This window comes from Mchenga conophoros, linkage group LG5, assembly GCF_057382185.1.
Source record: "Mchenga conophoros isolate Kocher_MC1m ecotype Shallow Benthic linkage group LG5, M_conophoros_male_GT1.1, whole genome shotgun sequence".
In the NCBI taxonomy this organism is placed as follows: domain Eukaryota; kingdom Metazoa; phylum Chordata; class Actinopteri; order Cichliformes; family Cichlidae; genus Mchenga; species Mchenga conophoros.
In genome coordinates, this window is record NC_140530.1 from 7918722 (window position 1) to 7942512 (window position 23791).

Consider the following 23791-nt stretch of genomic DNA (forward strand, 5'->3'; position numbering starts at 1 on the left):
CCCAGTGGAATGACAGAGGTCAGTGCTCATCCTGTCACTGTAAAATGGCCTGAAGAGATCAGGGCAGCACTACCAGAAGAGACCTTGACTTAAAAGGCCATCTGACATGCACGTCAACCTAAGAAATGCCCTTCATGGGTAATGACCATGATTACGGAGACATACCACAAATGCATCATCCAGGGTGGCACTTATTGTACCATTCAGGAGCACTGCTGCTTAGACAGATACTGCATGTCTTTGAATTAGTCAACAATATTAGACCTTATCAGAATGAAAAGCTTGCTGTAAAATAATATTTAATTTATGGGAAAAGTGACAATTCAATTAAGTTCAATTTTGGCGGATTTAAAAAAAAAAACACTCCTACTTTCCATGTAATATTTTTTATTTATTTCACTACTTTGTTAAACTGAATTTGTGAAATCTAAACTTTCTTATGATACACTATGCCATCCATCACAGCAGACATCTTATCAGTTTCTGCTGCTGCCACAGTTACATTATGACCGTGTGGTAGAGAGGCTGTAAATGCCAAATAATTTGGAAATTCTTCACAGCATTAAAGGCGCTACAATAATCAGGAGGGGATAAAAGCTGACACTGTCACTGTGATGGATCACCTGTCTGAAGTCCTTTTTAAAGTTTTACCATATTTATATCAAATAACAGAAACTATAGGCAGCATAAAAAGATGGGGAAATGTAAAAACCAAGTAGCATTTGTTGTGAAATGTTTGCCAAGACTCTGGAGAATATAATGAATGTCACATTGTTTCTGGCTGCCAGCACTGAGCTAAGGGTGAGTCAGCTTCACTTAGTCAGCTAGCACTAAATCTCATGGGACACCACAGTGTTCTCACGTAAAGACGAAGCCACATTTTCCTCACCTTAAGGAAGAGTTCATTGGATTCACTTTGATCCTAATTGAGTACTTAGCAGCTGATTGGTTTTAGCCATTTTTGAGATTAGGCTGAAAACTTTCGTTTTTTATTAAGTTAGCTAGGTGACCTTAAACCCTCCTTCAATTGTACGCTGCAATAAGTCTAAGCTGCTGAGGGCTTGCCATGATGCCCTGAGCACTTCTTCTTCACTCACGTTGTGTTTGTACACCTCTCTGCATTTAATCATTAGTTCTTATCAATCTTTGGCTTTCTTCCACTCTGTGTCTTTTGTCCCGTCTTCCTCCCACCACTCCCAACCAATCACAGCAGATGCCCGCCCCTCCCTGAGTCTGGTTCTGCTTGAGGTTTCTTCCTGTTAAAAGGGAGTTTTTCCTTGCCACTGTCAGCAAGTGCTTGCTGATTGTTGGGTTTTCTCTCTAGTATTGTAGGCTCTTTACTTTACAACATAAAGAGCGCATGGAGGTGACTGTTGTTGTAATTTGGTGCTATATAAATAAAATTGAATTGAATTGATACATTTCTATATACTTTATTATTTGCTTTAATGTTGTACATGTTTTAGATAAGAAGACACAATCATAAAATACATTTACTGTACTGTGGGTCCACTTTATTGGGCACAGAATAAGAATATAGTTGGGTTGTCCCCCCCCCCACACGATACCTGATAATTTGACATTTGAAGCAAACCTGAACTTTACAAGCTTTGCCGTAGTTAAATTTATTGGCAACTATATGATATTTTTGCTATGATGCAAAATCTTCTGCTCCTGCCAAGACTTTCTGTTGCAACACGACAAACAAATGCATATCCTCATTGGGGGCCAGAGCTGGTAGCAAGAACACTGTTACTAACTTTTTCATCAAAGGGGGATTATAGTGCTAGATCACTGGCTGAGGAAACAAGGCACAGTGCCACATGGCTATTTGGTTAAGGGAAGCTGATTCGTTATTGGCCAACTGAGAAGAGGCGGCAGCACTCCAGTCAAGTCCCCTAAATACTGCATGTGTGTGTCAAATAGCTCAAATGCAATTAAAAATGTAATCCTATTCAGTTCCAAGGCACTGCACGCAATGTCAATCAGGGTTTCCTACGTTAATACATTTTAAATATTTTTTGTGCACAGTTTACTTCACAAGAAGATATCTCTGCCCCTTTGGCCCTTTTTAGACGGCCACCTAATAATAACTATAATATCCTTGCTACCATGTCATTGCTGCAGCATGCTCACTGCAGTCATTATTAATGGTATCGACTGCACTCGTGCTCCTCCTGCTGTGGCAGGTCGGATTGTCTGTCGTTACATTTTTGAATTATTACGTTTTACTGATTCTGATTCCCATTAAAACATCCCACTGTGCTTTCTTTTTCATCAACATAAGGCAGAGCTTTCCATTAATTAAAGAAGCACTGATGAAATGTAAATTCTACACAGATGACATTACTGCTGAATGAAAATCTCATGGCCAATACAAACACAAATAATAACTCTGCAAACTGGTGGAGGAGGGACTCTTTGATATGCTAAAAAGCGCCATCTGTTACCATCAGCACCTTAATATACTGAGTAGATAGTGCCATCTGACTTCATTACTTTCAAAGTATGTTTTTGAAGTACAGGTAATGATCCCCCTCTTGCTCATAACCCTTCGCCAACACAAACAGGAAGCGGCCGCCTGTTGCTGATCCTCTACTTTCACGTTTTTGATATCGCGTCAGATCGCTATCGCTTCTGCAGGTACACGGCAAACGTGGAATCACAGTGCCGTGCGACAACTCAGCCCTGGAGTTTATCTTATTGGATGTGCAGATGCTTCATAATTTACTTCCATGATAAATGAAGCAGCGTTCGCACTGCGTGCTTGATCAAAAATTGCCATAACACCTCCACTGGGATCTCTTTAATGAAATGTCATAATTAGGCCTACAAATCATCTATCGGTCTGTCCTGGTAACTCACTATATCAATTTTTCCCATTAGCATCAATAGCAATCTTCTGGAGCAACTGCATGGAGTCAGTTTGGGAAAACGCGCAAGTATACTCGTGACCAGCCTTTTCACCAGTTTCACTAAAAGAGAAACAGCCCTGATTTAGTTCTTTAATTGTGGAGGTTCACTCACGTTTCTGAGAGTAACGGACTGCAAATGTTTATTATTATGACAGCTCTGATAAACAAGGCTGATTAAACGGACTTATGGGCAAAGATTTGTACACGTGACATCAACTTGCTGTGTTGCAGTTGTCCAAGCATTTCACTACATATCGTACTGTGTATGACTGTGTACGTGACAAATAAAATTTGAATTTTAAATTTGAATTTGTAGCAGTTTGTGGTTTCTGCTTGGAGCCCTGCAAACTAAATATAGCTCTGTAATTAATGTGTGTTTGCATGCAAGAGCACACCATGTATGAATATAGGCAGTCATAGGTTATAGTATGTGGAACAGTTGTACATTTTATGCTGAACTGCATGTGTGTGCAAAAATAAAATAAAATCACAGTACAGTCTATAAAGTGGTACAACTGCATCATATATATATATATACACAGTACATTTGCTCTGTGGAGTATGTTTTCTGTTATATTGTACCGATTCTTCATTATGCAATTCTTAAGTGGCTCTCGGGGACAAATACATTTTATCTGAAAAGAATTAAATCCATAAATCTAAACCTATGGGGCTCCCTAAATAATTTTCATGATAAAAGCATTAACGGTCTTCAGGTAACAGAATTGCACGAGCAGGATTCTTGTTTATTTTCAGCATAACAAGGGTAATAAAATACTGTGTCAGCCTTGTTTTTCAGCATCAGCATTCACAGCCCTTTGTCATGACTTCAGCAACTTGTCCTATTTTCCCCCGTTTGTGATGACAGTAGACTCACAGTGGTCAAGAACATACAGTGTCCTGCTCGGGGCGGGCTATGACTCACTCTGTGAATCTAGTCTTGAGGTGACACATGGCTAAATGGCTGCACAGTTCCCCCAGCTATGTGTCTGTCTCAGCATTAGCACTCTCCCAGTCTGTGACCGTGCTCGCTGAGCGTTTCTGATGAAGACTTGCATTGGTTGCACTTCTGACACAAAATGCTGTGAAATGCTGAAACACGGCTGACGAGCTGACAGGGACGAGAACAATGCGAAGAATCATGTTGAGCTGGTGCAGAACTGATGTTTGTGATGTCTTAAAACTGACCAGCCAATATTGACTGGAACACTAAAGTCAGGGGGGTGGGGGTGCACAGAATTGGAGGGTTAAAGAACTACTAACATTAAGCCAATTAAGAAGCTATGCTTCTATATTGTACTTTTTACACTATCCGGATAATATATTCACAGAACTTCATCAAACCACTCTGACTGTTTGGTGCTATCACATCTACTTCACTTCAATCATTCCGTTGATGATGATCTGCTAATGACAACAATAACCAAATTCATCTTGATCATAATCATAATGATCGCAGAGCTGATAGCAGCAAAGCTATTTATGTTTTCTTGTCTCGGGACAGAGTTTCAGTCAGTGCCTTTGTTGAAGCTGCGCATTTTCCGAAGCTTTCCAAAGTTCGACATACTGGTCACTCTGCGACTGATAAACAGTTTATAAGCGACTTGATCTCAATTTAGCTCTTAATTTTAGATCTGTCTGCTTTGTATGTGGGGAGATGACAGTAATTAAACTGTCACTCTTTAAGCTGCAGTTTCTTCTCTATATTCATGTCTGGAGAAAAAAAGAAAAGCCCAAAAAACCCTACTGTTTAAAAACCCTACTCTTACCGTTTACCTCCCAGTGTAGGATGTTAAATCAGGTTGATTGCTATATATTACTATGTTATCGTTATCTGGTTTTTTTGTGGTTTTGTCAGGAAATCTGCTAAAAATAATCGTATGCAGTCATAATAAATGCGGCTAAACTGACAGGCAGGGGTTACAAATAAGAGGATATCAGCCTCCTATTCATCTCTGACTGCCATTCACAGTAGAATTGCTTTGTTCTGTCAAAGACCAATTTCCATTCTGACAAGTAACAGTATATGAGTTTATAGACCATGGCGTGGCATAAATAAATTTTTAAAAACTGGGTTTAGAAGCATCTAAGCGAGTCCACTTTGTAAAATAAGCTTCTCATCGGCTCACACCAACACTCTAACAATCTGCCTTCAATCGCAGAGCAAAAGATAGCACATCATCTGAAGAGGCACATCAAACATGTTGTGCAGATGTGTGCGCATGTGTGTGTGTGTTTTTTTACAGAGCCTCTGTGAGGAGTTCATTAAAGATAGCGTCCTCTGTGATTGTTCGAGATAATACTCAAGGGTCTGCAAATGGAACAGATACAGCTGTGACACGTCACCCTTGAAGAAAGCGTGTTTTCTCTGCTGGTGGGCGTGCCGAGCTGAATGCCCGGGCAAGGCTGCGAGAATGCAAAAGACTTCATAAGTGGGTTCAAAGTGACGAGACTAAAGAATATCTGCATGTATCTTTCATGCATCCCTGTGACTGTTAGAATAGATAGCTCTGTCACAGTGCATAAGTAGCTCACTGAGCTGGATAAAATCATTTTGTAGAGTCAGGACACTGATGTATTGCATATGTTTTAACAGCAAAGACTCCATTTCACACGCGCCGAGCTAGTAAAGCACTGAATGAAATCCAAACTTTAACAGGATGATGATATATTTGTCATTAGCAGTACTGTTATTGCTGTTCTTTCTGCCACCTTTCTGTCAACATTGTCACTCCAACAACAATTTCTGTCTAATATGCAAATGTCGTGTTATAAATATAATCTCCATTCCAGCGTGATGGTTAATATTTTTTTAATTGCCAGTCTCCCTGACCTACTTTGGCTTATCACTATAATGGATTAAAATTCCTGTAAACAGTTTTATGCACCTTCTTATTCAGGCACTCCTCAAAGGCTTCTGATTAAACGCACATTGTCATCTGCTTTGCTCTTTCTGTTTTTCAGGTACCTGTGAGCAGATTGTTGTTCTGCAGAGCCACACTGGGGCATATGGTATAAACTGATGTCATCACTTAGGGCTATACATAATGGAATTATTCGAATTTCTATCGATTGGAGTCATTTGGTGTTTACAGTTTTCTTCTAAACAGCCACCAGAGACTGCGGCAGGTGGAGGATTACAGATACTCACAAAGGCAAAGAAAGAGAAAAATCAAATGCCGTTTGTTATGAGCTCTCTGTCTGATTGCGGCTGCATACAGTCGGCTCTGTAAGAATTTGGAACGATGACAATTTCTGTAGTTTTCTCACGATGAAATCGGAGTGCAAGGTTTTAGGTTTAATTCAAGGTGTCAAGCAAAAGTATTGTATTAACTGTTTAGGAACTGTAACTGCTTATATACACAGATCTCCATCTTTAGAGACTCACAATTAACTGATATTGTCCGAATGCTAATGGTGCTGACTATACTATGGAGGAAAACAGAAGTCTAAACAAATGCATTTCTTTCTATTCACAGACCTGTCTGTGAGTAGTTGAAGATGAGGTGTGTGGATTAAGCTAACTAACTAATGCCTCAGGCACAGCAGAGTAATGGCAATCTCCTAGTGGGTGCACAGATTTTTTTGCATTTGGTGACTGATTGCAAGGCAACCAGTTGATCACCCAGAAGCTGAGCATGCAACATTCTCAACCTTTAGGCAACAACTTTTGATTACAAAGAGATTAGTTAATGGTTCAGGAGAGTCCTGCGTCTCCCTGAGCCTAGTTCTGTTCAGAAGTTTCTTCCTCTTAAAAGGGAGTTTTTTCTTTCCACTTTGGTTACATGCTTGCTCATAGAGCATCATTTGACTGCTGTTGTGATTTGGTGCTATATAAATAAAACTAATTAAAACACACAAACATGCACATGGGCTACAGTTTTAAAACCTATGTTTAATTTCAAATAAAGCACTAAGTGAGCCACACATTAAAAAAGCAAACTCATCTGGAACTCTCCTCAGCTCTTACTGGAACAGTGGCGCGGCTGCCCCTCTGTTGGTCTTCCTTGGTTTCTTGTGTACTTGGGGCCTCTGGATGTCTGGAGTTTTGATCTCCTCCATACCTGCTTCACACCCTGGAGGACGGGGCTGTGGCCCCCCCACACTCCCTAGCAGATCGTTACATGGAGAAACCTTTGGAATACAAGCGCGCTGATCCACACAGGTATGCACACGGGTGTTCACTGCTCGTAGACCCAAATTACACCTTTCTTGGCTGCTACTTCGAAGCACATCTGTCCTGCGTGCTGCACAACAACATTGAATATTTAGTATTTACTGCTGTTTACACTTAGCTAGATTAATGCGATGGTGTTGTGTTTAGTATGTTGCTTTGTTTTTTGTTTTTTTTTGTCTTTTTTTGCTTGTTTTCTATTCTTCTCTCAACAGGTGATCCAGGAGATATTTTTTTTCTCCCCCCCTTTCTCACTGTCCCTCTCCCCTTCTGTTTTTCCTTTCCTTCCTCTTTCTTTCTCCCTTTCCTATCTCTCACTCATGTCTGTCCCGTCTGTAACATCTGAAAATAAAATATAATAAATAATAAAAACAAAGATCGACCAAATGGACCAATACGGCAATGCCACGATGATCCATTTGGCAAAGTAAATCCATTGGGTATCCTTGTTGGTCTTCAGACAACAATTCTGATGGCTAAAGAACCAAATGGGACAGGCGAAAAAAAAAAAAAAAAAAAAAAAGCAAACCCTGAAGCTTAAAAATGATTTGACCCTGGTGGAAGTTTTAGAGGTAGATGCTTCAAAGCTTAAAACCAGACAGGTTTAATCACTTGACACTGCAGAGGTTCTTGTCTTCACGCAGTGATTATTGTAACACTGTCCTTTCCGGGTCACCGAAGAAAGGTTTTAGAGGTTTACAGATGGTACAAAATGCAGCTGCTTGCATTTTAACCAAAGATCCAGAACTGAAATCTCTTATCTGGTTGCCTTGTCAGGTTTGAGCAGATTTCAAGGTCCTGTTGCTCACCTACAAAGTTCACATCTCTCTGAGCTTTTGCACCTCTACGTTCCATCGTGTGCTCACCAAACTCACGATACTGGCCTTCTAAAAGTTTCTAAAGACAGCAGAAAAGCTATTGGGGAGTATGCTTTTTCTTTTCATGCCCCATCTTTGTGGAACAACCTCCCTCAAGATATTAGGCAGGCATGCTCTGTGGAGCTCAGGTAAAGACCCACTTGTTCACCCAATCCTCTTAATTCTAAGCCTAAAGTTTTTACTGTTTTTTATTGTTGTTCCCTTTTGTTTCAGCAGTTTTTAAACTGTTTTGCTTTTAATTTTTTTAAAATCTTTTTTATCTTCAAATTGCTGTTCAGCACTTTTTGAAAGCACTTTATAAACAGAGTTATTGTTATTTTTGTTATTTTTTTCAAACTTAATAAAACCAAATCTGTAAGATTTTAAATCTTCTTAGCAACATGCTTGTTACTATTTGATTTGCTATTCAAAGTGTTTTTTATAAACTGTCTCTTGTGTCTTTCTTTTCTTTCGGTGGACTGGATGTATGGAAGACTGCCTAGTATTTATTTTGTTGTGATTCCAGCTACAATATTCTCCATGGGCGCTGTAAAACAAAGCTCGCGAAGCACTGAATATCACAGATAGAAGATGTATATCAGTAGATACTCTTTCACTTCAGTGGAAGTAAGACGATTGAACTGATTCAATCTGCACACGCAACCACAAAAACACATTCACACCAACCTCAGCAGCTACTCTCGAGCAAAGCAGCAGCTTAATGGCTAACAGCACGGACAAATTTGATCATACTGGGCTGTTCCCTAGAGAGAGTGTGAGTATGGGTATACATCACAGAGTACTTAGCAATCAATCCTCAGGTGGAAAAAAATAAAAGATACATAGGCCCTACCATTATATCATCCTCTTCATTGTGGATTCAGATAAATATAACATTCAAATAAACATTTACCAAAGTATAACACAGAGGATGCTTTGTTAGATTATCACTGTTATTCACATCAGCAGTTAGCTTGAGGCAGTTATCTTTACATTTGAAATATTAACGAGGCTGACTCTGTGAATCATTTATTGTAACTAATGTAGATATGATCTGCCCAGCTCATCTATTTGTTCACACCTTTGTATAATTATGTCTGATTCTTAACATTTAATGCCTGAACAGCTGAACAACTACTAATTTTTTCTCGAGTGTAACAAAATATTATAAAATGAATAAAATGTACACATTTCTGTGGGTACATGCTTTATTATATGTTGGATATCCATGTATTATCCATGCAGCATGGAAATGAGTAAATAAGCTGGAAGTATATGTGATCTTTACATTTCTGGCGTCTGCTAGACAAAAAACAAGCGGGCACAGGTTTGCCAGAAGAGGAAAGTATATCACAGGTTATGATGTGGTTTGATTGCGTACAATAGATTATGATCCTGGATGAGGTTTGTTGATCAACCTTCACTATAACAATACACACACAAAAACAATCTTATTTTAACTTCTAATTAAATAAACACAGAAGGGAGAATTTTTGGGGGGGTAAGCCAATTTTCAAGGTGAGAAACAGAGGTCATCGAAAGAGCACTAACGCTAGCTTAGCACTAATACTAGGCTAGATGGACAGCTTGGACCACTTCACAGGGTGAAGGACAAACGAGCGCAGAGCAAAATTACACAAACTAGAAAACTATTATATTATACTTGACATAACATGACAATAGACATGAATGATGACAAAATAGTTATTCTTCTTACCTCAGTATGATGTAATTTCCCGATCAAACCAATAATAAAACACAAGGAATAATTTTAATGAAAAACTTGTAAATGTGAAACCTTAATAGAAGAGACCAGAGAAGAGCAAACTTCAGACCTGTTTCCACTTAGCTGACAAATTTAGTTTATGATTTCCAAACTCTGTGGGCTGGAAGACAGATGATACGTCTGCTCCTCCCTTGGATGACCTTTTTATTCTAGAAGTAAAGGTAGCAATGCAAGTATGATTAGCAGCCCATTGTTATCGCCGCATGAGAAAATTGTCTTCAAGATGCTAGATAAGATTTCCTCACGTACTGTTTTTGGTGCTTATATTGAAATTGATATAACAGTAACAAACAGTGGTGAAAACACCCTAAAATCAATGAAAAAGTTGAGTCAGGAAGTGAAGCACATTATATAGAAAGCAAGAGTTTTGAAGCTTAAATTAGAACGATCATCCACCCAAATGTCCTCAGGCAGCTTTCTCCAAAGGTCGTGATGCCAAAAGTTATAAATTGAGGTGACACATTCTTGTCTTACAGGCTTCCTACATTTTGTGAAACCCACAGGCCGAACAAAGACATCTGATAGAGGAAGAAAACAGTAGCTCACTATACTGTTGATTACAAGAGGGTGACAAAAGCATTGTTTGCCATACACATTAATGTGCAGACAGTACAGTGGTGAATAATAGATGAAATAAAGAATATAAAAAACAAATGTGTCACTTGTGGTTACGACTGCATTCTGTCTGCCATCTGCTGCGGGGATTTTTTTTTCAGGCCAGTGTCTAAGAGCATACCTCATCAAAATGTTCAGTGTTTAAGCCAAAATTAGGCAAAGCAGAAAACGAAACTTTATCACTTTATCATTTCAAGTAGGAGAAAATCTACTGCAGTGGCTAAAAAGGGTCAGCTGAAGTACAAGGATACACCGGGGAGCTGTATCAAGGCCAACACATGAGTCCTGTGCTGCTGATTAGAGATGCCAGGCATGCTTTTAGCTGAAAAGAAAAAGCCATGACAGTGAATTAGCGGGCCAACTACCCGAAAGAATTCACAACAGGTTGTCCTTTAGATAGCCCGACGTGTTGGAAACAGCAATGTCTTGTCAGCTTCTGAGGTCATTCCTCATTTCAGTTGAAAATATTTTCCCTATAATGTAATGTAGATCGTGCTCCTCAGATACAAAGGAAGCAAAAATTACAGGCATCACACATAAAGTGTTTTGGTTTTTAATCAGTTGCATGATTTGCATTTTCACTCTAACCTGATGGTCATTTACTAATAGAAATAAACAGCTTTCATTGAGTGGACTGGATTTTATTTCACCCTGTGTGCAGTCTTAGTACAGTAGTCTGTGACTCAAAGCCACCATTGGAGTCATCAGGCACTAAAGGAGTCCTGCAGCAGATGGCAAAGACCCCATAGGCTACTGAAGTCAACATCATGGATTCAGTCTGGGATTACATGAAGAGACAGAAGCCACTTAGACGGCACAAATCCACAAAAAAACTGTGGCAAATTCTCCAAGATGCCGGACATTTTCACAATTGCACTACACTGTAACATATAGGGTGGTTAATTACTATGAGAATATAGGAGTCTGCAAGTTGATACTGGTGTACTTGGATTTCTAGTAAATATGCACAGACTAAACATTGTGATTCACACAGTAATTGTGATCATTAAATAGGATTGTTTACTCCTTCAAATTAAAACGACATTCTTTTTCTTTTTAAGGAAATTTACCTCAAAAGGGACAAAACCTTTACTGTGCTCAGCTGCTGCTGTCATCTGGCTCCTTTTCAGATCTTCATATATATATATGAATGAATAAATTTATACTGTCTTTCATGAGTCACTATTTAACCCTCCTGCCATCCTTTAAAAAACTCACACCCATCACCCTAGGGACCATTCTCAGCCACGCCATAAAAAGACCATATATCCATATTTTATTCCACTTTAAATTAGCCAACCTTGTAAAACTACTTCTCCCTGAAATATTCATGTAAAGTTTTAATTATATTTTCGTTGTTTTAACCCTTCAAATCCCAGTGTTATTACATGAGCGCCCTGTGTTATAAGCCCCAAAAACCAAAAAACGAAACTAAATATTTCCACAAAAAACCAGTTGAAGTAATATGTGATTGTCATTATAAGTAGGCCTTTAGATGGACCAAAGATTGGCACCAACATACATTTTGACCTGCCATTATTTTTTTTGCATTTTTTTTGCAATTTAAAAATTAAAACTTCAAGGCCCTGAGTCTTCATTGACATCCAAGAAAAGAAGAAAAAATAAAATCATATGATGATAATTTGGGGTTGAAAAATAGCGTTTATAATGGAAGTCAATGGGCAGAAAATGGTCCCCAGGGTGATGGGTGTGGGGATTTCTGCTGCTCAGCCATTTTAGGCTGATTTAAGGAATTCACACTGGAATATTAACATTGACAGGTAAAAACTATCCTGTGGCAAGTTTGGTTATATTCCACTGAACACAGTGGAAATGGCAGCCATTTAACACATAGCAGTGGCACAAAAAGGTCCCAAGAAGGCAGGAAGGTTAAAAAATACTGTAATTACTTGTAATGTTTTACTTTTTTAAAAATAATTTTAAACGATAAAGAAATTGAAGAGATGCAATCGGCCTGCAAAAAAAGATAAATTAATAAAAAATTAAAATATGAAATGAAGAAATCCTTCACTTCTTTGGATGTGTGCGATGCAATTGCACAGTTGATGCTGTGCATTTGGTTCAGTGCATCTACTGTACATGTCTTTGTCACAAGTAAATCCAATTAATCCATGAAGATGGTCAGCAGAACTGGATGTGTGACAGGCTGCGTGGGTTGCTTCCTTCAGCTCACTTCTGTCTTGCCTTGTTTAGCTTTGACACCATGAATCTAAAGTCTGCAAGCCTCACTGGTGACAACAGTGCTGTGTTTCTTTTATGGTTAACACTGACCGACTGAATAGGATGTGGGTGACGTGCACCGTCTATGAATAGTTGAGACCAAACAAAAGTCTTATAATTGCAGACTGTACATAAAAGATGGACTTGTTCACTATGACATCAAGCACTGGCAACTTAAGTCATATTATAGACGACTGCCTCAAACTGAATATTTTGGCTGCAGACATCACCAGTGAGGGTGGATCTTACTGAGATCTACTGCGAGCTCACAGGAAACACAGTAAAGCGTATCCTGCTTTATGTCCCTCTGAACACTAATGTGGGCCATGGTTTACAAATATTATTTGAAAGTAGTGACTGAATTGGGACCATAAACTAATCAGGAAAATGTTTACTGAGCTCATGCTCCTTCAGTGATGCAATTTTACCTTGTCTCAGTCGCTGACTGTCACAAGTTATTATTGCAGAGTACATTTAGAAGATGCCAGAACTCTTTGAGTTCGTGAGGTCAAATACTGCTGGTTTGTCAAAGTCGCTGCCACGTTAGAAATACACACAAGGTCTCCATTGGCAATCCTCAACCATCATATGATGGCAATACTGAAACGGGTCTCACAACTTTTTACAACAGGAAATAAAAGCGTACATTTGAACCCAATCTGAGTGAGACTTCCAGCGACAAAGCTAATAAGCATAGAGTCACCTTACATTTCTAAGGTTTTACATGTAAAACCATAACAAAAGTCATCTGTTCCTTTCCAGGTTTTAAAATGTAAATGGAAGCTAAGATGAACAGTAATACAGGACATATGACACTGCATCATTAGTTATTAAAGAAGCACTAAAGACAAAATGCAGAAGCAGGAGGTAAAAAAGCAAGCACACCGTTGCTGCTTCCGTTGGAATTACGAGTACAAGGAGGAGCCTGGTGCTGCTAATCAAACACACTTGATTAACTGATCATCAGCAAGTGTGAGCACCTCTATAAAAGATGGTCAATCATGCTGTTTCGGCAATGAGCGATTATCTTAAAGAAGTTTCTGTTGTTACCTATTAGTCTGGGGAGAGTTTTGGGGTCATTTCCAAGCAACAAGTCCATCAGACTACAGTGAGAACACACAAGACGGAGTCGCACAGAAAACAGTTACAGGTGTTTTAAAAAGTTGTTGAACCATGGAGTACATGCATTGCATTAGTTGGCTTAGTTTCTGTTAAATGAATGACACCTTGTAATGTGTCATTTGTTGTTCATCAAAGGCATTATGAATTCTGAATTTTAAACATTTTAGTACCTGCTAGGAAACAGGTGAGTTCGTGAGGTCAAATACTGCTGGTTTGTCAAAGTCGCTGCCACGTTAGAAATACACACAAGGTCTCCATTGGCAGACCTTGTGTGTATTAGAATTATAATAGGATATGTTTTGTTTTTCACATTACTTTATTTTCCAAACTGTTGAACTGCTCTATTAAGGTGAGGTTATGGAAACTCGGAAACTTTGAGTACTCAAAGTCGAAAACGTCTTGTTATGGTTTGGTACGCCGGAGCATCAGCCAGAGCTTCCTGGTGCTATTTCTGTGTCAATTTGCTTTCACTTTTTTGTTGTAGGAAAACATTTCTTGCTTTTCATGCATTAGGCCCATATTTGCATTTTACAACATTGTGCCCATTTAAAAAGAAAAAGAAGAAGAAGAAAGGTATCTGGAAACAAGCCTCTTTCACTCACAAAGCAAAAATAGGCTTGTGTCCAAAATGCGTAAGGGTGTGCATGTATTGGTATGTGTGTCGCTCTGTGTAAAATACTGAGCCTGCTTGGAAAGACAGTGCCTTTAATCTGCTCTGCAGCGACTCTCAGGGTGAAGAAATCAAGTGTTTCTGAAACAGGACCCCAAAATCACACATGCACAAAAAAAGCAGCTTGATGAAAAATGTGCAAGAGTGCATGTGCAGAAGTAAAGGGCGCTTGCTGCTATCATCATGGTAGAATAAGCTCAGGCAACGAGTAGAGAATTAAGATTCTGGATGCACGGCGCAGCAGGACTACGGTGGGGAGAAATCAGACGCTAACAGGGACGAACAGAGAAAAACAAGCTGAACAGCCAACAACGTGTACATACACCAAACACACCCTCCTATCGTAACAGCCCTCACAATCCCTGTTCCATTTACACAAACTCCACATTATCACAGTGGATTTAATAAGTTGGCCAACAACAGAAAAGCAAAGCTGATTTCGGTTATTGGCTTCTTGGAGTTTAAAGATAAAATACTTCAGGTTTTATAACATCCAGTTCTTTGCCAAACCCACTTCTTCAATCACTCTAAAGCAAACAAAGAGAGCGTTGCAATCACATTTAAAATCCCCCATTTCATGCTTTTATTTGCAAAGGCCATGCCATTTTAATATTAACCAAATTTCTGAATAATAAGTCCCACTATCAGATACACACACACACACTTTTTCAGTCCCATTAGTTGTAAATTTGTACAATCAGCTAGGTCACAAATATTAAATTTCCCCAACCAACTGTGGACGACAGCTTTTAGCAAACATTAATCAAACAGGAATAAACAGTGCATTTAGTGGGGACTATTTTCATCCACGGATTAGCCACAGTTGGCTCTCTGGTGAACATTTACTACACTGTATGTTTCTCAGAATAAATAAACAAAAACACAGCGCCCAAGTTTATAATTTAAAAAAACGAAAAGCCACCCAGTGCAACAGTTTGCTTTACCAGTGTGTTAATAAGATGCAGTGTATCAGGCGTTTGCAGCACAGACTTGCTAATAGAATAATACCACTACTATGTTTAGATTATTCATACAGCCTTACATGACAGGACATAAACATGTTTCAGTAAAATAACAGGAACAAAGATGTTTAACAATATAAACCTCTGTTTTTGAGTCTGAAGATAAGCCCAATAATAGTCACCTATTCAAGACAAAGCTCTTTACCATGCATCGAGGGCTTTGTCCCAGGTCCAGCACCCTGATGCTGTATGCTAATTGGAAGGAAAGAGGCTGAGGACTAGTGAGTGTCAGAACTACAATCCAGGATGAAACAACAAAGATCCATGAGTGCAGCAGGGAGATGGCCACGTCTGACCATGTGCTGCAGATTTGTTGGCTGCCCTTTCATGAATGCAAATCTCCACCAAACCCTAACAGTTTGAGATCTGTTGGACTGAGATCTGGTGATGGAGGCCATTTGAGTGCAGTGAAGTCACCGTCTTGTTCAAGGAACCAGTCTAAGATTATTTAAATATTGTGACATGGTTTCATCCTGTTTAAATCAGTCGTTAGAAGATGGATGCACTGGTCAGAAAGGGCATAGCCATGGTCAGCTACAATATGCAGATAGGCTGCAGCGTTTAAACGATGCTCAGTTGGAATTGAGGTTTCAAGAAAATGAGCCTGTGCAAACTTAACCTCAATTTCCAGTTCTTAGCTGACAGGACGGGCACACAGTGTGGTCACTGCTGTAGCACATCTGCTTCAAGGTTCAATGTGTTTTGTGTTCAGATCTTCTTCTGCATACCTTTGTAATGCGTAGTTGCCTTGCTATCAGCTTCAAACAATCTAGCCATTCTGCCTGTCACAAGACCGAAAGGTCGGTGCAAGCACTGGACTCAAAGCGTGATAAGGACAAAGGCAACAAATCATAGAACGTGAAGTGGTGAGGCCTAGTTAATGTGGTGCATGTTGATTGAGAGGGGGAAGTGGGCCAGTGATGCAGAATGGATTGTGGCAGTTAAGCAGTCACACCGAGGAGAGAGGACAACTGAGTTAGGGAGGTAGTGGAGAGGAACTCTGTAGATGTTGAGTATGCTGTATAACTTTTCTAACTTGCAGCTGGAGAGAGTAAGCAGTGTGGAAGGGTTGACGTGAATCAGCAGTGAGCTGAATGTGGATTGGCTGAGTTCCTGATGTTGTGCGGGGGCAGGTGAGGCACAGAGTGATTTCCAAGATGGGGGTAAGGTATCCGGAGTCCAAGAGAGAAGCTTAAGCTTGAGGTTTAAGTCAAGGTGAGTCCAGGAAGTGAGTTGATGATGAACTGGTGCTGAAGGCTGAGGCTTAAATCACTCTGGCTTGATTGCCTGGAATCAGCTCCAGGTATGTGGAACTGCGGAGGATAAGCAGGCCCTGCCCAGGGGCGGATACCAGGTAGACTCAAGAGCCTGATGGGAAATTCCAGCCGCACACCCAGACGATAACGCTGCCGTGAGTTTTGATATCAACAAAATATTGATGACAAGATTTACCTTAATGAGCAGCTGAACATGTATACCTAAAAAAATGTCCAGCGAGTATGTACATCCCATAGTTAAGGCAGAAGACGGGACTGACAGTCAGAAATTTCAAAGTGAAAAATAACTAAATCACTTTGATTTATGGCAGAATCAAAGAGAAGTGAATCCTCTTGATATTCTCTTTGATAAATAAACACAAATCCAATACTAATGTCTAACGTGTGCTCAACATCTGAGACCATCTGAAAATCCAGCATTGTGAGAAAGACTTTGCAGAAAATGAGGACTGCGCATTAAGGCATATTTCTAAATTTTCTGCATTAGCAGCTGAGCGCAAACTCCTGCAGTAACATAACTTTACTGCACGACTGTGTTTGGTGGCATTACTAACTCACAAAAACAGATTTGCATAATGCCTTCTGTCCACTGAGAATTTTTATCAGTCATAGAAAATATTATTAGGAGAAGAATTTGCTCCAGTGTGGTGAAACTACACCTTCTCCAGTCCATGTTATGTGTTCAGCCTCATTCACCAGGAATGTGTTCTTTTGTTATTACATTTCAGGAAAGTCTGCTTTACCCTTCCTGATCTGCATTTTTCTCACTGCTGTGCTGCATTTCCTAAATACCTACAACAGAAGTGGAGAGCAAAATGCGACAATGACCAATGGTGATAATGGGATAAATGTGATAGAAAACACTGAAGCATTATGCACGAATAAAAACAACACCCAGTCTGCTGTCTGCTACTGCATCGTAAAGGCAGGTGACTAATTTTAAAACGTAATTGGATTTTTAGTTTCGACTGGCACATAGCGTGTCTTATTATCAAGCTTTTTATCCATTTGTGCATGAAAAGCAAATCTACTTGTAACTCCCCGGGCTGAGGAGTGTACCTAAAGCTGCAATAAACATCTTTATAATTTCTTTCCTCAAGTCTCCACGAGGTTCTCTCTATTCACAAATCCACTCTGCAGCACATGAAAGCCAGCGTCTTTAGGTCGGCATATTGTGCATCATTCTTGTCCTCCATGAGTTTTGTTCCAAAATGATAACCAGGAGAGTTGCTGTGTCCAAGCTTTGGCTTCTAAAAAAATGCTTTCTGAGGCTTTTCAGCAGAGCTGGAAACATATTAACTGCTCAGGGGTCTTCCTTGGCGTATCCCTGAAAGATTGATTAAAGCAAATGTCTCAGTTTTTGAGAATTTTGGAAAGAAGATAAACCAGTTTTAGTCACCGGGTGCTTCTTTCACAGTTATTCTCTGAGGGGGTTTTGTCCTTACACGCCACAGCCCACTCTACAGTTTTAAAGCTAGGACCACATTAACACTGCTTCTCCCATGGCGCAAAGCTTCAACTGAGATCTTGCAGAATGCAATTGGACTGGTAGCTATATAGCACTTTTGTAGTCCTACTGACCACTTGAAGCACTGTAGGCTATAAGCTGCATCTGATCCTAGCACACTTTATTCTCTACACCTGAAGCACTTAGTTTACCTCCCATTCATGGCCAATTTAGAGCCGTCAGTTAACCTAACATGAATGTGTGTGTTTGAGTTTGAAACTACCTTCCGGGGCATTTCTCTGTGGAGTTTGCATGTTCTGCCTCATGTTCTGCTGCGAGGCAACAGTGCTGACCACTGAGACAATATGCAAACAAAATTATCTGAATACAGGACAAATAATCAGATGTAGAAGAGTGCACTGTTTTTTTTCTGTTTCAAAAAGCTAGAAAATTGAGCTGTTGTAACACCCCTACAGTTTTCATGCAGACCTAGAATTACTGCTCAGTGTCTCAGAGAAATACATTTAAATGTTGAATAGCTCTATAACACACAGTTTACATCAATAACTCCTGTTTGATGTGAAGTAAGTTGAATTTCACATCTACTGGCATTAGTTAATGTGCTAAAAACAGGCTTGAGTTCATAGGTCGGCTGTGTGGCGTCAACTTGTTGGAACATGCTGGGAAAGCCTTTAATATCAGCTAATTCAGTTAATCATTGTGCAACTGCAGTGATGGAAGGTGAAGTCCCACTAGCTTCATTGAGTTAGCGACACTAATTATAAGTCTGCAGATGCAGACAAATTATTGTGAAAAAAAGAAATAGAAAAAAAGACAATGGCAGAGTTGTTCATATGGAAGGTTAGTCCATTAGTAGCTCATAGATTAGCAGCAGAATATCATTTTGTGGGGCGTGCTAACTTTTGTGACACACTTTAGCTTTGACACAAAGAAAGGAAAAATGATGCAGTAATGAGTGGAATTTGGTCTAGTATGACTATGTGCTGGTACTTATGTCAACGAACACAAGGTTATTCTGTCAGTCTAGTATCTTTGTCCATAGGTAGACAGAGCTACAGCTTATCTTACCGGTATGTTTCTGCTATATGCTATATGAGACTATAACTGTTAGGACAGTACGGTTAACAGGACCTGTGGAACACATGTGGGACTTTATGATGGGATTCATGGGGGAAATTTGATTCTTGTAAGTGCATAACAAAATAACGTTATGTGGGCGCCTTTGAGGTATGAGCTCCACGAGGATTCTGCTGCACACTTGTCAGTAATCACCAGCTGTCTGCAGCGAGATCATGCGGGGTTGTTAGACCTACAATAAGATGAGCAGTGACACGTGTTAGCCCTGCAAGGGCAAATGCAATGTAGCTCAAGGTTCATAATCACATGTGTAAGGTAAGGAGTTCACAACAGGCTTAATGTGTGTTGAGTAATGAGAAGGCGAGTTTCACAGAGCACAGACCTCATCACTGGGGCCTTTTCTTCATCTTTATTCCTGTAATACCTGTTGATTAAACACTCTGAGTGATTCCTCTGGTGCTCTCTGGTGACCCCTGCTATTTGTAAAGGAGACAAATTAAAGTCCTCCATCAAAATGTGATCAATGCCAGAGAGCCTCTGGGTGAAATGGGCACCACGGTGTAATGAAGCTATAACTCAACTTTAGTGCATTCTAAATGAGTGATGGACATCTGAGAGTACCGAGGAAGGATTTCCTCATAGCCTCTTTTACATGTCAACATGAGAAATTAACCTAATTTCAATATTCTTTCGCAGCACTTCTTTTACAAAATAATTACTGGTGCTACAACATTTCAAGGATTTTTTTATATATATATGTGTTGAGTGATTAATTCACTTGTTCACTGAATTCGTGATTGAGTGCTGAATTACTGTAAAATGTTAGATCAATTTCATGCTCTCAGATTAATCCGGGTAACTCTGTAATACTTGACAAAGCAAATTAGATCATAAGAAGCTAACTGAAACAGATCTCACACTTGACTTTTATTTTTTACTACTGGAAAACGAACAATTATGCGTTTGGGAAAAGCAATATCCTGCTCGCATCTCATTTCATAATGAAATAAAATAGAAATGTGTTAGTAAATGTTTCTTTTACTACAGCAGATATCATAGAACAGATGCTCCACAACTAGTGGTCAAAACCTTGTTGTGTTATTGTGTGTTTGTAGTGTTCCAAACAGAAACACCAGTTTGTCCATCGGTGTTTCTGTCCACTGGTGGACAAACTGGTGGACAAACTATGCAACATCAACCACGGTTGAAGGGTGTTTCCCCCACCTCTTTGTTAGTTTTTTTAAAATTCGAATTTATCAGCTAAATGTTCTTTATGTTTGTTTATCTGTCTGTTTTTTTTGCATATAGTTATATTAATTATGCAATTTAGCGACAATATTCAATAATTAAATTCTGAGGTCTGATATAATCGAACAGATTTAGAAAGCCTTATGCTGACATCACATATTCCTCACTGCATGGCTTCTTTATTTGTTTGCCTTGACATGTTTTTTATATTGGCTGTTTCGAGGTGGGGGTTTAGCAAAACTTTAGATTTGTGGCAGTTTTACACTTTTGATAATTTCACCCTTCTTTGTGACCTGTGAAGCCAAGTTAAACTGAACATTTTCATTTCCACTTTAATGCGGTACACTCCACTCTTTCAAATTCAGCGTGATATTGCTAACCTTTTGTGAGTGCCAGATACAATACTGAGAAAAGGCTGAAACGCAATATTGCCAGTGATTGGAGGTCTTTAGCGGACCAGGGCTTACCTTGAAAATAATGTCCTCGTTGAATGGATTCTACAGACATATTATTTTAGATCTGTGAGAGAAATTATGTTTGCTTATGGCTAATCTACTTGAAGCTATGCCTTTCTAAACTACAGCTTTCATACTGGCGCTTGCCCCAAATACATATGAATAAGACTCAGACTTCACAAAGGCAGCTTTGGCATGCATCAAAAGTTCTTAATAAGATACTTTACCTGCAAGGCACCCCATAAGTGACTGCAGCAGCAGCAGTTTCCATAGCAACATCATCTTCAATTTTGTAGGGTCAAAGTAGTCTCACATCCAATCACAAATGTATGGAATCCGATTTGCACCTTTCTGGTTTTCCAATCTGTAGAAGAAGGCATAGGTGAGATTAGTTGAAAGTAAAGTTTTCGTTAGCAAGTAGCCTTTCCCCACTCAGCATACTCATTTCACAAGTTTTGGAACTACATGCAGGAACGTACAACTGAAAGAACATATTACACACTAATTATGAGCTACGTTATAGTTTATCAAGTAAACCCAAATCTTTCACTGTGTGTTTAAAGTTCACAGTAAACTCCTGGTTCAAATTTCATGGAAGTTGAGCAGCAGAAAAAAACAAAGCATCTAGTTTTCAGTTCAGTGTGTGTGTGCGCGCGCTTGTGTATGTATTTCCGTATCTCCAGCGTGACATCTACTTCCAAGACAGTTTAAACGCAAAGCCACCGCTAAAACTTTTCATAGTATTGTTCTTCTTTGAAGCCGCACAGCTTTCATGCTCAAAAACCCCAGTGCCGAGCCGAAAGACAGAAAATGCTGAAATGCTGGAAAACGCTGAAGAATTTCACAGTTATGTGCTTTTTCCTCAACAGAGACAATATCTCTCCGGAGTGAGAATTAAAACTGGACCGTTTGGAGAGTGTCAGCAAGACAGCACTCGGCAATTCAAACCACAGTAAAGTGGTGGTGGTGATGGTGAAGGAGTGGTGGTGGTGGTCGAGATTTATGAATGAAAACACTGTCACTACTTATGCTGGCTTAAGTCACTAAAGACTTTTGCTGCACAAATCACTTTGTTTCTCTAAGTTACACCCAATCTGAAACTATTCTGAGCTGTTTTGATAACTGCGCAGCTGTCTCTCACTGAATACACTAAAAATCTTCTAGCATGTGAATGTATTGTAAAGATTGCTGTTTACGGCCTCTATATTCAAAGAGTTTCATTGTGCAGAAAACATTTGTATGCATACACATGCGTATCATTGTTACTTATAATAAAAGACACTGATGGGCACTAACACTTAGTACAATTACTACAAAAGGCAGATTTTTTTTAAACTAACACTGTTTTCTGTTACTGTGCCATTAGGGAGCAAAGGGGAACGCAACAAATCTGAAAAGTGCGGAGGTCTGCGTGGATAGATGGCTGTTCCTTTCAAAATCCTGAAGAGTATTTTTCTTGATGTAAGCTCATTACTATGGCTATGACAAGCGATGTCACATTTACTTACATCATGAAGTTGTATATTTAGTAAGGAATAAGCTATATCTGCTTTCTCATCTCCACTTATCTTTGTGTGATTTGTAATGCTTAATTTTATTTATCACCTTTGTTTTCCCATCATGTAACATTTACATGCCTCAAAAGTTCCTGTTACCTTCTTACCTGCACCTATTGTAGCACCTGCTTTTTAAAAAAATCATTCTTTTCTGTTAATTTTCTGGCTTCCAGGCTGTCTGTCATGCTCCCCCCTCTCCTCCACCTAATCCAGGGTGTCTCAGCCAAGATCTCCATCAACCATCTGCTTACTCTGACAGACTCCAAGGGGTCCAGTTACTATCTCTATGATGCTGCTTCTGATTAGGGTCCAAAAGAACTTAAATGTAAGTTAAAATAAATAACTTGATTTATTTTAAATGAATTCACTTCATGGAACGGAGGTAAAATAAATTTTACTCTGTATTATTGCCTCGTTGGGTTTTGTGATGCCCACCCTTCATCCTTACAGTAACGTTTAAGGATCTTAAAAAACATTGTAATTGGTGTGATTCACAGTGAAATCTGTACTTAAAAAATAAAATTCATCTAAATATGTTGGTTATGAAGGTAGTAACAATATAACTTCCCGTGGGGACCAAGTCAATAAATGCTGTATGAATTTGGGCTCGTCAAAAGGAAATTAATAATTTAAAAAAACCCCAAAAGGACAGGATTCATTAGGTAAAGTGGCTTGAAACAGTACTGTTCACCAAAGCAATGTATATTGATTGTGTTGGAGAATTTGTTGTTAGTCTTTGTTCACACTAATTTCCTGGCTTCTGCACCCTCAACCTGCCAATATGCATTAACACCCTTTGAAGCTGCAAGCAATGTCTATCCTGCACCTGTGTGCTCATAGCATGCAGACACATCTTGTTGCACTAGTGAACATGAAACACAAATGTATTACTGTTTTTATTTTTTCAATTAAAAAAATACAGGTTCTTCAAAACACTGATTTTCAGGACCGCCGGCTTTACAAACTACAATTCTCTGTTTCTGGGATGCGCATTAAAATGCTTTTTAAACTTTGCAGCCAAAATGATAGGCATTTGGTTTAAAGGGGTTGTTGAATAAAGCACAATGTAAATAGGGCACAGCGAAGGGAGACAGATTTATCCTGTTTGCTTGCAACTCCGAGGAAAGAATACAGAATAAGTTTTGCAAGAAATGTCAGAGGCTGCCTGTGGAAAAGCTCTACTTTTGTAAGAATTAAAGCAACACAGCCGGTTAAGAAGTGAAATCTACCTTTTGCAGAGCTCCTCCAGGAAAAAAAAAAGGCATTAATCTTTTGTCTCCTGGGTAAAATATATTTAGAACTGAGGCA

At 39.3% G+C, this 23791-nt stretch overlaps 1 protein-coding gene across 3 annotated transcripts in view; it reads right to left on the reverse strand.

The window, feature by feature from the left end:
* The window catches only part of cntn4 (contactin 4), a 218326-nt gene that overhangs the window by 178355 nt on the left and 16180 nt on the right, over window positions 1-23791 (reverse strand). For all 3 annotated transcript variants that reach the window (XR_014892415.1, XM_085273021.1, XM_085273020.1), the window contains exon 2: window positions 21155-21291. Coding sequence is in view for 2 of the 3 variants with exons in the window: in XM_085273021.1 (XP_085129147.1) it covers window positions 21155-21209 (55 nt within the window). In the remaining variant the exon portion in view is untranslated. The remainder of the gene's footprint in view (window positions 1-21154; window positions 21292-23791) is intronic.